Source organism: Phodopus roborovskii, unplaced genomic scaffold (genome assembly GCF_943737965.1).
Source record: "Phodopus roborovskii unplaced genomic scaffold, PHOROB, whole genome shotgun sequence".
NCBI classification, from domain to species: domain Eukaryota; kingdom Metazoa; phylum Chordata; class Mammalia; order Rodentia; family Cricetidae; genus Phodopus; species Phodopus roborovskii.
Genome location: NW_026125052.1, coordinates 34,958,613 through 34,972,252, shown reverse-complemented (window position 1 = coordinate 34,972,252; position 13,640 = coordinate 34,958,613). Strand labels below are relative to the sequence as shown.

Sequence of the window (13,640 nt, the reverse complement as noted above, 5' to 3'; positions counted from 1 at the left end):
AAAAGCATTATTGTGGCATAGCATGGCTAGCTTCTACCTTGGTTCCCCAAGGCTACTTCAATAACAGTAAATGCCTAGGACCAAACAAAAACAACTGCAAACTACAAAGACACAAGGGTTCTACAGGTGCTGGGTTGTTAAGACAGTGAGCATGTGCAGTGCACACGTAGGGCAGAGCCCTCTGGACGGAGTCCCCCGTATCTCCTGCTCTGCATAGCCAGATGCCTCCTCACCGTAGACTCTGTCAAACCACCAACAGACACAGCCAGACCCAGCAAGACATGGTATCTGTAGGTAGGCAGTTCTAAGAGCTGGGTGATAAGAGGGAAGGCCTGGGAAGGTGCGTTCCAGTTCACAGAGGCCACATCAGACCTGAAAGAAAGGGATGTCTTCAAGGCCATGCTTGGAGGGACTGGGCTGCAAGGGGCTTTGTACCTGACAGTACCTGGGAAATAGACTTTCCAGTTCTCTGCGGTGGGGAACATGGGGAATGGGAGGGCTGTCGAAGTGCAAGAGAGTCAGGAATACCCGCGCAGCATGAGCACGGAACCGATCAATCTTCTCACTTGCCTGCTGGGCAACGCAACACATGACTCGCTCACATCTGCAAACAGAGGGCACATGTATGAGGCCAGCCTGGGGACGTGTGGGCACCTTATGGTCAGTAGCTGCTGAAGCCACATCAGGATGTGTCTTAGTTAGGGTTTTTATGGCTGTGATAAAACACCATGACTAAAAGCCATTTGGATAGGAAAGGGTTTTCAGCTTACAATTCTCAGGTTATCTCTATCACTTAGGAAGTCAGGACAAGAACTCAAGGCTGGAGGCAGAACTAAGCAGAGGCTATGGAGGAATGCTGCTTACTAGCCTAAATGGCTCACTCAACCTTCCTTATAAAACTCAGGTCTACCTTCCCAGGAATGGTACTACCCACAGTGACCTGGGACCTACCATATAAATCACAAATCAAGAAAATGCCTATAGGCCAATCTTACGCATGTATTTTCTCAATTGAGTTCCTCTTTCCAATTAATTCTAGCTTGTGCCAAGTTGACAAAAAAACTAACCAACCCAGGATGAGTGTAAGTGCATTCTGCATCCCAACATCTCAGGAGCCACAAAACAGGTACATGTAAATGCTGATGCACTCTTAGTGAAAACCAACAGTACTGAAGGTCAGTGGAAGGAGGAGAACCCAGGTTGAAAAGTTCACAAAGCAGTAGAACTTCAGGCCTCAGCAGTGTGGCAGAAGAGGTTGGGACTCACAGGGGCTGGTAGCCCATCCTCGCAGGAACCTCAACTATAGAATCCCGAGTTCAAAGGCCACCACAGCCTCACCCTCTGAAGCTGGCTGCTAAACACACCAGATCAAAGGAGGTCCTGGTATAGGGTTGGGGGAGTGGGTATTATGAAGCCTGTCCTGGGGATACAGAACAGGAGGAGGACCCTGGCCACATGGAGAGTCAGGAGAGAGGTCAGAGGAGCTAGTCTGAGAAGGTATGGAGGCACCAGGGCAGCCCTAGCTGTCCTCAGATACTCACATGTGGTCCTCAATCAGCATGGGCTCTGTGCGTGCTAGAAGAAGTGTCAAGTCCATGAGGCTAGTCATGGCAGCTTCACGGACCCTGTGGTTAAGAAGACATAAGAAGGTCAATCTAGGACAGGGATCCCAAGCCCTGGTCCCACCAATCACATCCATTTTGGTCCTGTCAGAATAGATTTTACAAGTATCCCATGAGGGGGAAAAAAACTCTTGAGACACTTGAGACACCCAGTGGCCAAACATAAGCTTGGTTCCAGAAGGCCCAAACATAGGGAAAGTTTTAGAGATTACAGAAACCCCACACTAGTGTAAACCATCAGAGAAAACCAATGCCAGCAGCTGGACGAGGGATATGCTATTATCTCTCATACTGTCAAGCAAGAGGATTCATTCTTAACATCTGAAGAAAGACTGGACAAGTCTCTGCAAAGCATAAGACATTGTACACACCATCGAAGCAGGTACTTCCCACAGCCTCTCCCATGTGAAGCTGGGCCCCTGTAGTGCCTCTCTGCACAAGGCTGGCACTTCTGGTTCTCACCAGAGAAGCCACCAACATTCATAGCCATAGCAGGACTTTATTTCCTGCTAAACAGAGCTGCCTGTCATTAATTCATTAAGACAAAACAAAAAAACTGATCTAATTCCAGAGCAAAGCAGCCATTTAAACCAGGATACAGGATTCAGCCAGAGTTAGGAAAGGGAAAATACAAACCCTCAGGCCTGGGGTTGTCTCTGTCTTAACCAAATCTTCTACGGGGCCTGTACCAGGTTACCACTGGAGGCCCACAGGTCCTTCTTCTGAGGGGAGCTCACAGACAACAGTGCAGCACAAGGGTCCAGGGGACTCCTCAAAGTCAGGTGACAGTCACTGAACACAAAGCAAGCCTGAAGAAGGTGAGGTAGACCTACAGTGTGCTACAGGGACACGGGGTACACATCTGCAATGAGTGCCAGGGGATGCAGGGAGGGACATCTGGAAAGCATGCTGGGGTGAATGCCATACACATCTGCAATGAGTGCCAGGAACTGGGGAGATCTGCAAAAAAGCACCATGGGACAGGGTAGTAGACTGCTAAGTGTGCCGAGGGACAAAGGTGCACATCTGTAAAGTATGCCAGGGGAAACAGGGAGGTCTGAAATGTGCCTGGCTCTATGGGCACACAATTAGAAAGCACACAGTAGACATACTGTGCAGGTGGGTAACCTGTACATTTCTTACATGTTGCCTGTGTGGTGCACAACATAGCAGAAACCAGCTACAAGGAGAAGCTGTACTCGCACATGAAAAGGAGAAAGAACTGGGTCCTGAGCCTCAGAGGGCCTCATAGCCAAGACATGTTCAATAGTGCTGAGGTTAATCCTGGGAGCAAAGGCAACTGAATAAAACATCGCCACAGAGCCCAATCCACACCACCAGGTCCGTATAGACTTGGCTGCCCCTCTCTGTGAAGCCCTTACATTCTCAGTGACCTGGAGATTAAAACAGTAGATTTCAGTGGTATTTGGCTGGCCATTATTACCACCTGCTAAGAGAAAACCATGTAATACAAAGCCCTACAATTTAACTACAAGTTAGGAAATTCAGTTTAAAACTATAGTAAGTAAAATATAGCAAATACCAAAATAAAAAAAAGCGACAAAAATAGATTGATCAAATGTACAGTCTTTACAATAACTATCTCTGAAAAATATGAAAATAGAGAAAAGTAAGTGAAAAAGGCAGAATCTCAAAAACAATTGAAATCTCTGAGAAGTTCTAGATACTGATCAATAAAAACAACAACAAAACCAGAGTGTCAGGGTGTGTATGTCACCGGGTACATGGTGACCACTGGGTTATCATGCCGTGCTGGCAGTGGTTGTGGTTTATGGACATCATTACTTCCCTCCTTTGGAAGTCTGCATGGAGCCTTCTGGGACCATGAAAGCCAGTCCTCAGGGATGAGGCTTTCAGCTCAGCTCCAGCTCAGAGGCCTCAGGGCCCTGTGTCTGAAACACAGGCTGTCTTCAGCATTAGGGACTTATCTTCCACCTCTGGGGGCCAACCTGGGGCAATAGCAATCAACAGCCTGTAATATTTTGGGGCTCTGTTGGACAACCCTGACCACCAGCTCAAAAGAGGGCATCTTTATAAGTTGTTAAGGTTTATATTAGATGACCTTTAGCCCAGATGGGAAAACTATTTAAATTATACATTTATACCAACTGAAATGTATTATAGATATTTTTGTATAATTCCATGACTTTTTTAGACTCCTTACTATTGTTATATCCTACCCCTTCTGTGTGGGAAACTAACAGCTCTCTTAAGTTGACTTAAGGCCTCTTCAGTAAGAGGGAAATCATGCCTTATACTGGAAACCAAGCCAACAATCCAGGACTTGTGAAGTCATGGATCTTGGGAGGAGACCCTACAACTGCCACCACCACACTAACCCAGCATAATCCCTAACTACATTCTAAACGTTTGTCCTTATACCCACAGAAAAGTGTTGTCCTCACCCCTCATCAAGGAAACTTCTCTTTGCAAGATCAGAGATCTTCATGGAGAACCACAACAAATCAAAATGCAGAGTTGTAGAGCCCAGGCCCAACTGACACAACACAAGCAGCTAAACCCCAGGGGGTCTCATTGGGAGCAGAAGCAGAGAGACTGTGTGAACCAGAGTTTGCTATAAGACTATGTCTCCTATACCAATGAAATGCCCCAACATTGCTGCCTGAAGCTAAGCTGAACAAAGACAATAACAGACATAGTAACATGGACTGGGGTTGGCAAAGCCTCAACCCTACACAAAGAACTACTAAGGAATTCAGAGAGTGGAAGGAACACACTCACGCACGCACGCACGCACGCACGCTCGCCATGAATTTGAAAGAGAGCAAAAGTGGGTATATGGGAGTTTGGAGAGAGTAAAGAATGGGGAGAAATGATGTAATAAAGAAAATATTTTTTAAAGACTGTCTAGAATTGCACCATTCACTACAGGTAATTCTACACCCCCCCCCCCAGGAGCAGAATCCTGGAGGCCCACCTTTGCAAAGGGTCAGGTCCCAAGGGTCAGGTCTTAGGAAGAGGACCCAGCACCAGTCCTTTGTGCTTTGCTCGAAGGGGTATCTCAGGGCCAGGCAGACTACAAAGAAACACACTGTTGTATAACTATTTACTCCAAACTGAAATTGCTTTGGGAGCAGCAGCTCATGAGACTCAGGCAGTTAATGAAACTTAGGAAGCTCAGACTGTTGCAAGGTACACAGAGCTTCCTCCCCTAGGTTATAAAAGCAGAAAAAACTGCTGGGGAGAGGAAACTCTTCAGCTGTCGAGCTGCCTGCAAGTTAAGGCAGAAGTCTCCTGAGGTGCAGTTGTTTTTTTTGTTGTTGTTGTTGTTGTTGTTGTTTTTGTTTTTGTTGTTTTTTTTGTGAGCTGTCACCCCTGCGATGGAGTGCCTTTCAGTGATACAGCTGCTTTGAGTTACTCCCTATCTGTGCTCCTTCCTGTAAGTAACTCCAGTGGACTCACGGGTTCACTAAGCCAGACTTAGGTGGAACTGCTCCTTCATTCTGTCTTCAGTACCCCATCATGGGTAAACAGATATCTGTTCACATCTTCCATGAACAACACTCATCATTTCTCGGTCTTAAACCACAAGGAAGAATCCAGGTCAACCAGGTCTCTCGGGAATTCAGGAGCCTCAGAGAAGAAGCCTAGGACCTGCCAATATCTATCACAGACACAAGTCACCAGCCCCAAGTGGGCTGGGTTCACAATGCCTGTTGTCAAGCCTGTAGCACATTCTGGAAGGGTATGCACAACAAAACATGTCCCAAGGCACTCCAGCCCACATGACATGTCACAATCAAGAAGATATATCCTTCTCAAGGAGGACATGGAGGATCTCAACACTGGTCAGTAAAGTGGGGTGCACAGCTAGTCAATAGGATCTGAGAAGAACAACTGGCTAGGTACCCAAAATGAGAGGAAGGGAAAATTAATAAGCAGAAAGAACATGTTAAAAAATAAAGTCTGAAACATCCTATACAAGGGATAACGTGTCTGGATCACAATCAAGACAGTGTCTTCTACAAGCTCTTTCTGAGCTCTTATGTTTTTGGTTGTGAGCCTAGCTTTAACAGCTGAGCCATCTCTCCAGTCCTCTCTGAACTCTTATGTAACAACATTGCCTATAGCCAGCAGGACGGAGTGTGAGGCACACGGCAGAGATGTTGGCTCAGACAACAGCAGCAGCAGCCTTGCTCTCTCCCTCACAGGGTGTTTCTGCAACCCGGGAAAGAAATTTTCCCTACCGGAGGAGGAAGGAAAGACAATCGGACAGACTCAAAAAACTATGGATGCCTGAGCAGCAGAGCAGGAAAGCACAAGTTCATCGCTGCTCACCTGAGTCATTAGTGCAGGCCACTCCTATGAGAGTTTCTACCATGACTTAATGCCTGTTGTTTCAAGTTCTGGTTACCTGGGACGCCATGTCCTCCCCTATCTCAGGAGGTTCATGAGACAGCAGGGAAGTCATACTACAAACACTCCTTACCAGGCTCCCACATCCCCTCTGCTGTCTGTTGTATAATCGTTCATGCAATCCAGTAATGCAGAATAAACCTCAGAAATGTTCTCTTTGCACACAACTTCATCTGCAGGTCCCTCTGCTTTCACACCAACCGTCTGGCAAACTCTGAAATTAAAATATGCATGCTTGTGAGCTCATCCTTCACATTACAATAGCTGAAGTGTCTTACTGTGGGGAACATCCAGCATGGCATAGGAGCCTGGGGCAGACGTAGAGGCCCAGGGCACCCTCCCCACAGCAAGTGCAGAATGGCGCTCACTGTGAAGTCACCTTCACTGCGACCACAGTCTGCAAGGTAGCTGGCTCTTTCTGTCTTCCACCCTGATGAAAAGGTTAATGCTGCTGTGAGAAGTCAGGACTGAATGGGCTTACTGAACCACATGGCGCTGCATACTGCACCTACTGACAGAAGTCACTAAACAAGATCCAGGCATTGCCCCTTTTGTCAGCCTCAAGTTGAGGCACAATCCCAAATTCTTCATCCATTTTATTCATTTATTTAGCAGTACTGAGAAGAGAACGCATAGCCTTGCACATGCTGAACAAGCACCCTGCCACTGTGCTGTTCCCAAAGCCAGCATAATGCTTTGGTTTGAGGTAAGGCCTCAATATTGCCAGGGCTAGCCTCAAACCACTGTTCCTTGGTTTCTGAGGTGAAGATACAGATGTTCCCTGACAATGCTCTAAAGGGGAAGAAATTAGAAAACAAGAAATAACAAAACATCTCTATACATTTCTTTCCTATGCTAACATGATAGATAATCCTTGTGGTGCCTGTTGATGCCCACCTGCTATGCCAGAGGCTCACCTTGATATCGCCTTCAAACTGTCTCTCCTGGCCTCAGCAAAGCTCACATCCTTGGGAGAGGTACAGGTGACTAGTCTCAGACCCGTGAGAACCTAAGGGCAAAAAAGTCCACCAAAGAAGCATCAGCTACAAAGTAAATGCATTTTTTTAGACAGTCTCAGTGAGTAGCCCAGTCTGTCCTGGAGCTTAAGAACCCTCCTGTTTCACCATCCTAAGTGCTGCATGTTTAGTACCAGACATGGCTGTCAACACACTTCTGTTTAGAGATGTGGCTCTGGAGCCACAGGACACAGTAGCCATGGGTACGGCTAGCAAGGCAGCTCATAGGGGCTACCTCCCACAGAAGACAACAAGTCCCGATTCAGCTTCTGGAAGAACATATGAAAAGGGGTCATCCCATCATCCCACAGCCTCCCCTCTGCTTTACCCAGACTCCAGCAATTGCTATGCATCTGGTCTCAGCCCTACAAGATATTCCTGTCTTGTTCCCCTCATGGACAAAGGACAGTTGACATTCTGGCTCCCAACGACAAATGGGAAATAGTATTTATATATTTTCTCCCACCCACTCCCCCTGCTCTGTGTGTGTGTGTGTGTGTGTGTGTGTGTGTGTGTGTGTGTGTGTATACAATCATACATGCTACAGTCTGTGTGTGGAGGTTAGAAAACAAATTTGTGGAGTTGGTTCTCTCTACCTTGGGTCACTAGGCTTGCCCAGCAAGTAATTTTATTCACTCAGCCACCTTGTAGGCCTAGGGCTATTACTTCTTGAACTGATAGTTCAGTTCTAAAATCTTTCATGTTTATCCACATTTCAAGTGGAAAAAATTCCAGGGTGAGTTCCGTTATTACAGCAGCTATACTCTGCTTTGTACAGGGTAAAGGGCCTACTCATCACATCATCAAAAGCTGCCTGAGCCCATAGGAGGAAAGAGAACCATTTATATAGAAGCAAATGTGGAGAGCTTGTCTTATTGCATCCCAGGCTGTGTGGCAGGCAGCAGAGACAGACAATAATAGCAAGAGCATCTTGGGGGGAGGGGGGAGGGGTGCTAGCAGGACCAAACCTGGTGTTTCAACTCACAGGGGAAAAAAAAAAAAAAAAAAAAAAAAAAAAAAAGGATGAGATTAATGGACTAGGTGAGTGGGGAAAGGAGAGTCTCCAGAGCCAGGCTGGAGGCAAGCCCAGGGCTAAGACAGGGACAAATGCTTTAGGGCTCTGAGAAGGACAAGCAATGGGGAGAGAGCAGGCCACATCAAAGTAGATAAGACAGTGTGAGAAAATGGTACTGAGGCAGAGGGTGCCTCATGTGTCACCTGGGATAAAAACCTAGATGGAAGAAATGGGCAAGCCTCTTAACTCAACTGCTTGTCAACTCAAGGCTTTCAATGGTGGAACCAGCAGAGAAAATACCTCTTGGCCATTCAAGCTCACAGGGGCTGGATAAGAAGGCCCAGTAAGCCTGAGAGGGTAGCACCTGAACCACCTTACTCTGTTAAGGTATCCACTGTCTTAATAAAAAATAATAGTGTCTCAACAGGAGGCAAAAATAATAATGCATGATACAGTCTTCTGAGGCACAGGCAGAAAAGAAGCCCATAGGACACCAGGCTGAGCCGTGGGGCTAGCGGCCTCTGCCCATATCTAGTCTACCTCCCCCCATGACTTACAAACAAGGTAGAACATCAGGTAAATAAAATGTCCTAGGGAATTTTAGCTATATGGTTTTATTATTCAGGAAATAACTTGAGATGGCTCAGGGATGGAAGAAGTGTTCAGGCATTAGCTTCTGCACAGAGGCAGCAGTTTCTTAAGACAGTGCCTTCCTATCCTACAGTCTTGAGCACAGTGATCTCAAGTGTGCCTTGCAAGAGCAGTTAGCCCACACCGTGAGTGCAGGTCCAGCAGCCACTGCCTTCATGGTCACATGTGCTAATGCTGAGAATTCCTTTCCAACCAGAGGTGTGCAGATCAACTGCCAGCCCTTCACACCTGTGCCCTCTTGGCGCTGCTGGCATGCTCACCTGCTGCAGATGACCCCTGAGAAGGAAACTTGGGAGGGCACCCAAGGCTGAGGAGAAGCCACAGCGGGTCATCTCCTCTGGGCTCTGGAGCTCAGCAAGGTACTGTGGAATCAGCTCTGCTGAAAAGAAAAAGAAATGTTTACAAGTGGCCTCTGTCTAGTGGTACCCTCAGAAATACACGTGGGGTGTATCAGGTAAGCCAGGACAATGCTCTGATGTAGACATACCTTCAAAGTAAGATACAAGATATAAGAAAAATTATATAAGGTGGTTTTAGAGTTTCTTTAAGATGTAAAAGTTTTTTTCATTTATTTGTTTGTTTGGATTTTCTGAGACAAGGTTTCTCTGTGTAACAGTCCTGGCTATGCTGGAATTCACTCTGTAGACCAGGCTGGCCTTGAACTCACAGAGATCCACCTGCCTCTGCCTCCCTAGTGCTGAGATTAAAGGTGTGAGCCACCACCACTGGACTCAAGATTTTTTTTTCCTTTGTGTTTTGTATTTGTTTCGTTTGTTTGGGACAAAGTCCTTCTATTTAAACCAGGCTGATTATTGAACTCACAATGCTGTGGCCTCCCCATGGGTTAAGAGCTATGATAGCTTATCTGGGATCATGCACATGCACTACCAAACCTAGCTTTCATTAGGAATGTTAACTACATGGCTTCATTGTTAGGGGAGTAAATCAGACAATGGTAAGAATAGCAGACACATTCAGAACTCTCACCTGTACTTACTAAGTACATAAATGATTTTGATAGATACAACATCCTAATAACAAGAGTCCACTAAGAGAGGAGTAAATACAGTTCCCAGCTGACAGCGAAGCTTTGGGACACTGTGACCAAGCAATTCTGGGATGAGAGGAGCAGTGCCCAAGGCGATGAATGCTTGCTGGTCAGACACACAAGGCTATGAATGTAGCAGTGGCAGAAGCAAAGATCTTAAAGGAGAAGCAGAAACTAAGAGGCCTAGGGGCTCAGAGCAGGGTGAGAGGGAGAATTTTGGAAAGTGAGTAGCTAGTTCTGTTCTTTTATAGTTCAGCTCAGCAAGCAGTAGAGAGGGCAGACACCATCACTGAGTGCTATCTGTCAGACTCTGGCCATCACTGGCTGCTAGGACCCATTCACTGAATCCCTAGAAACACATTCCATCCATCCTCAGATGTAGGGGAAGAAAAGTGTAACACTCTCCATTCACACATTCGAGCCTCTTTGCAGTGTACCCAAGTTTCAACACAGCAGTGGTTACTTGGGAACACCATTTATTTTCAAACAGACAAAAGTACAATGTGACCTTGCTGTTCTACTTTTAAAAGACAGACTGCATATAACGTTACTGTCTGCATAAAGTTGCCTGTGGTTGAGGGATACTGTAAAAATTACTAAAGTCTATAACTCCAGTTTTAGGGGAGCTGACACCCTCTTCTGGTTCCTGTGGGCATCAGGCACACAAGTGATTCACAGGTATACATACATGCAGGCAAAACACCCACACATGTAAAATAGAGATAAGGATTAAAAACCAAAAAGAAAAAGTCTGCCGGGGGCTGGGAAGACGACTCAGTAAAGTGCTGTTTAAGCAAGGGGACCTGGGTTTGAATCCCAGACAACCCTGTAAAAAAGCTAGACATGGTAGCATATGCCTATAATCCCAGCACTGAGGAGGTACATAAGAAGATTCCTGAGACTCACTGTCCAGCATAACTAGTGAACCCAAGTTCAGTAGAAGACCTTACCTTTAAAAAAAAAAAGTGAAGAGACACTAAAGCAGACACCCAACAGCAACCTCTAGCCTCCATATGCACAAATGTGAACACACAGATATAAGACCACACACAAAAAGTATCTGCCAGAACACCAAACTCCAGTATTTTTGGGAGAAAAAAAAAAATCATAAAAAATGTAGACTACTGTTTTGGTTTTTTTTGTGTTTGGTTGCCTGGTTTTGGTTTTTGGTTTTTTGAGACAGGGTTTTTCTGTGTAGCCCTGATTGTCCTGGAATTCTCTCTATAGACCAGGCTGGCCTCGAACTCTCAGAGACCCACCTGCCTCTGCCTCCCAAGTGCTGGGATTAAAGGAGTGCTCCACCACAGCCAGGTGTGGACAAGTGATTTTTATGCCATCTCTAGTAAGTCGTGTCCCAGGGAAGCTCCCCGTTCAGATTAAGATGCTCTCTCGCTGAATCTAAGGACCTGCCCTGAACCCAGGTGGCTCAGGAGAGACCATGTGAAGGCTATTGTGCAACTGAGAACCCTCTTCCTGTAGCCCAGCTGCCTGGCATGAGGTGGGTGGGTTCTGAGAGATTAAGTCCAGAAAGATGATCACAGGGTTGCCTCCACTGGCCAACTCAGCTCAAGCTTGCTGGGCAGGTGTCACCCAGCTCCCATTTATACTGTGGATCCCTGTTTTGGGCCCAACATACAGTTCACTCACTCTCAGTGGTAGAGCCTGCCTCCCCAGGCTCCTTCGTGTAGTATTCATTGCAGAGGGCGGCCAGGGCCGAGACAGCTGCCTCCTAAAACAGAAGAGGACATGAGTGAATAAAGCATCTGAGAAGTCCTCAACCACAGATGTATGCATCACTGCAGTCTGGCACAGTGATCGTTTAAAAACAAAGTATGCCACACCCTGGTTTCTCTAATAAACCTGATATCAGCACCTGTCAGATGTATTGATCACTTTAAATTCGCTGCACTAGTAAACCTAAAGTGAGAACTCTATTCTTCCACACAGTACAATTTTTGTGTGTTCTTTTATGGTGCGGTTAATATAAGACAAAACATTTTTTCCTTCACAGCAGAAGCAATGTGGGGACTGAGTGTGTTGTGTGGACTGCTGGGACCTGGGTTAGAGAACAGGAGAGTCCACTGGCATCTCCAACAGAAAATTATTCAGAACAGACAGGGTGAGGAACCAGTCTTAGCCCAGTAACCTTGATGGAGGCAGGATGATGCAGTCTCATACAAATCAGGAGGTGGTGTGGTGTCCCCTTGGTTCCCCACCTCCACAGTCTGCAATAGAGGACTCCAACTCAATTCAATCCTTCCATCAACCCCGCCCCAAAACCAAGGAGAGAGAAACTGAGGAGGGACTGGGTGAAAATCAGCATGGGAGTTCCTCAGTACGTCAGAGATGCTACATGCACTAAACATCACAGAATATCATGATTGTGGCCAGTGGGACTTGATTATGGACAGTGTTAAAAGAAAATTCTGAGACATCAACCAGGAGGCCTCCAAATTTAACCAGAAAGACTATACCAGAATCCCACAGAAAGAAGCGCAGGCTAGGCAGGGGCTCATGTAAGCATGAATGTGTTTCCACTCCTCATCTGGCACATCGGAGCCTTTCCAAAACATCAACAGTTACTACCTAAAAAAGTGGATCACATGTCTGCCAACCTAAGGCCACCTGACCCCGAGATGTGAACATAAGCCCTAGCATCTAGGAGCTCAAGCAGAGTCTGGTTTGTGGGGTTCCCCCCCCCTTTTTTTTTCACCTTCATGTGAATACTTTCCAGACCTAACCTACAGCTACCAGAACTCAGGCATGACCTAAGCATACTATTACTAGCAAAACAGAGAAGAGGACTGGTAGCGGCAGAAAGTGTAGTAAGAAAGAGTAGCTTCACCCATGGAAATTCTAGGCTACCTGTCTGTGTAAATCATGCAAGCCCAATGATGGTGTTGTCGACTGTGAGGTTAGTGCATGAAAGGGTCACTGACACCGGCACTATAGACAGCATTTCTGTCGTTCTCTGCACAGGGGAAAGAAATCGTGCTTAGCATACCTTGATCTGTTGTCTGGAATGGCTTGAAATAAAGTGAAGACTTCTGAGAGTGTCATTTATCAGCCACTGCCAACCATCTGCCCAAGAAGCAAAGATAATGACTTACCTCCCTCAGAGTAGTCAGCCGATATTTAAAGCAACAAACATCTTTGGCTTAGTTTTAGAGCAGATGGTAACCTCTAGAATGTATCCTGGAGAAACTCTAGAGTGAACGTTCTTCACACTGCACTGAAGTCCAAGGGCCCCAGTTCCACGAGGAAGCCCACCTCAGGCTGCTAAAAGTCAGCACCCACGTACCCTGCTTCTACCACCACTATGCAGAAAATGCCATTCCCTATAAACCAAAGACCTGCACATCATGATAGGGGACTTTTTGTTTTGTTCACAGTTGCAAGCTTCAAGTGATCTTGTCTTATCTCTTTCACTTGGACAATTTCTCCTGGTCCCTGGCAACTTAAGCCCAACTTCAACCCAACTATATCCAATAAATGAACTGGATATATGCATACTCTGTTCAGCTAAATAAAATTAGTAACTTTAGACTAGGGTACAGCAGGCTTGAGGAAGACTGAGTCTCTGTGTCAGCAATAAGAACCATATACGCAGTAAGTTAAGTACCAGTAGAGGAAAGACCACCAATGTCCAGGATTGGGTACAGTGGTGTCATGCAGAGCTCCAGGGAAAAGTGCCAATGGAAGATTCCAGAAGAACTTCCCTGTCCTTTCTAGAAGAGGGTGGTAGGGGTTTGCTGCAGTATCAAGATCAGATGTACCAATATTGTGACTTTTTCAACTATAATCCTTCATCCTACCCCAACAAGTTCATCTCTTATTTTGTAACTTGATTAACAGTATTAAGAAAATATTAACTGTGTCATTGAGAAAAG

At 46.1% G+C, this 13,640-nt stretch overlaps 2 protein-coding genes across 2 annotated transcripts in view; one reads left to right on the top strand and one right to left on the bottom strand.

Moving 5' to 3' along the window:
• The window catches only part of B3gntl1 (UDP-GlcNAc:betaGal beta-1,3-N-acetylglucosaminyltransferase like 1), an 82,275-nt gene extending 78,199 nt beyond the window's left edge, over nt 1-4,076 (top strand). The window contains exon 13 of the mRNA XM_051182684.1: nt 4,032-4,076. The gene's annotated coding sequence lies outside the window, so the exon portion shown is untranslated. The remainder of the gene's footprint in view (nt 1-4,031) is intronic.
• Nucleotides 1-13,640, bottom strand: part of Tbcd (tubulin folding cofactor D) — a 153,977-nt gene that overhangs the window by 9,833 nt on the left and 130,504 nt on the right. The window contains exons 25-32 of the mRNA XM_051182690.1: nt 12,755-12,831; nt 11,398-11,479; nt 8,963-9,081; nt 6,938-7,029; nt 6,094-6,234; nt 1,542-1,625; nt 446-604; nt 234-372 (exon numbers count right to left, since the gene is read on the bottom strand). Coding sequence (XP_051038647.1) covers nt 234-372; nt 446-604; nt 1,542-1,625; nt 6,094-6,234; nt 6,938-7,029; nt 8,963-9,081; nt 11,398-11,479; nt 12,755-12,831 — 893 coding nt within the window. The remainder of the gene's footprint in view (nt 1-233; nt 373-445; nt 605-1,541; nt 1,626-6,093; nt 6,235-6,937; nt 7,030-8,962; nt 9,082-11,397; nt 11,480-12,754; nt 12,832-13,640) is intronic.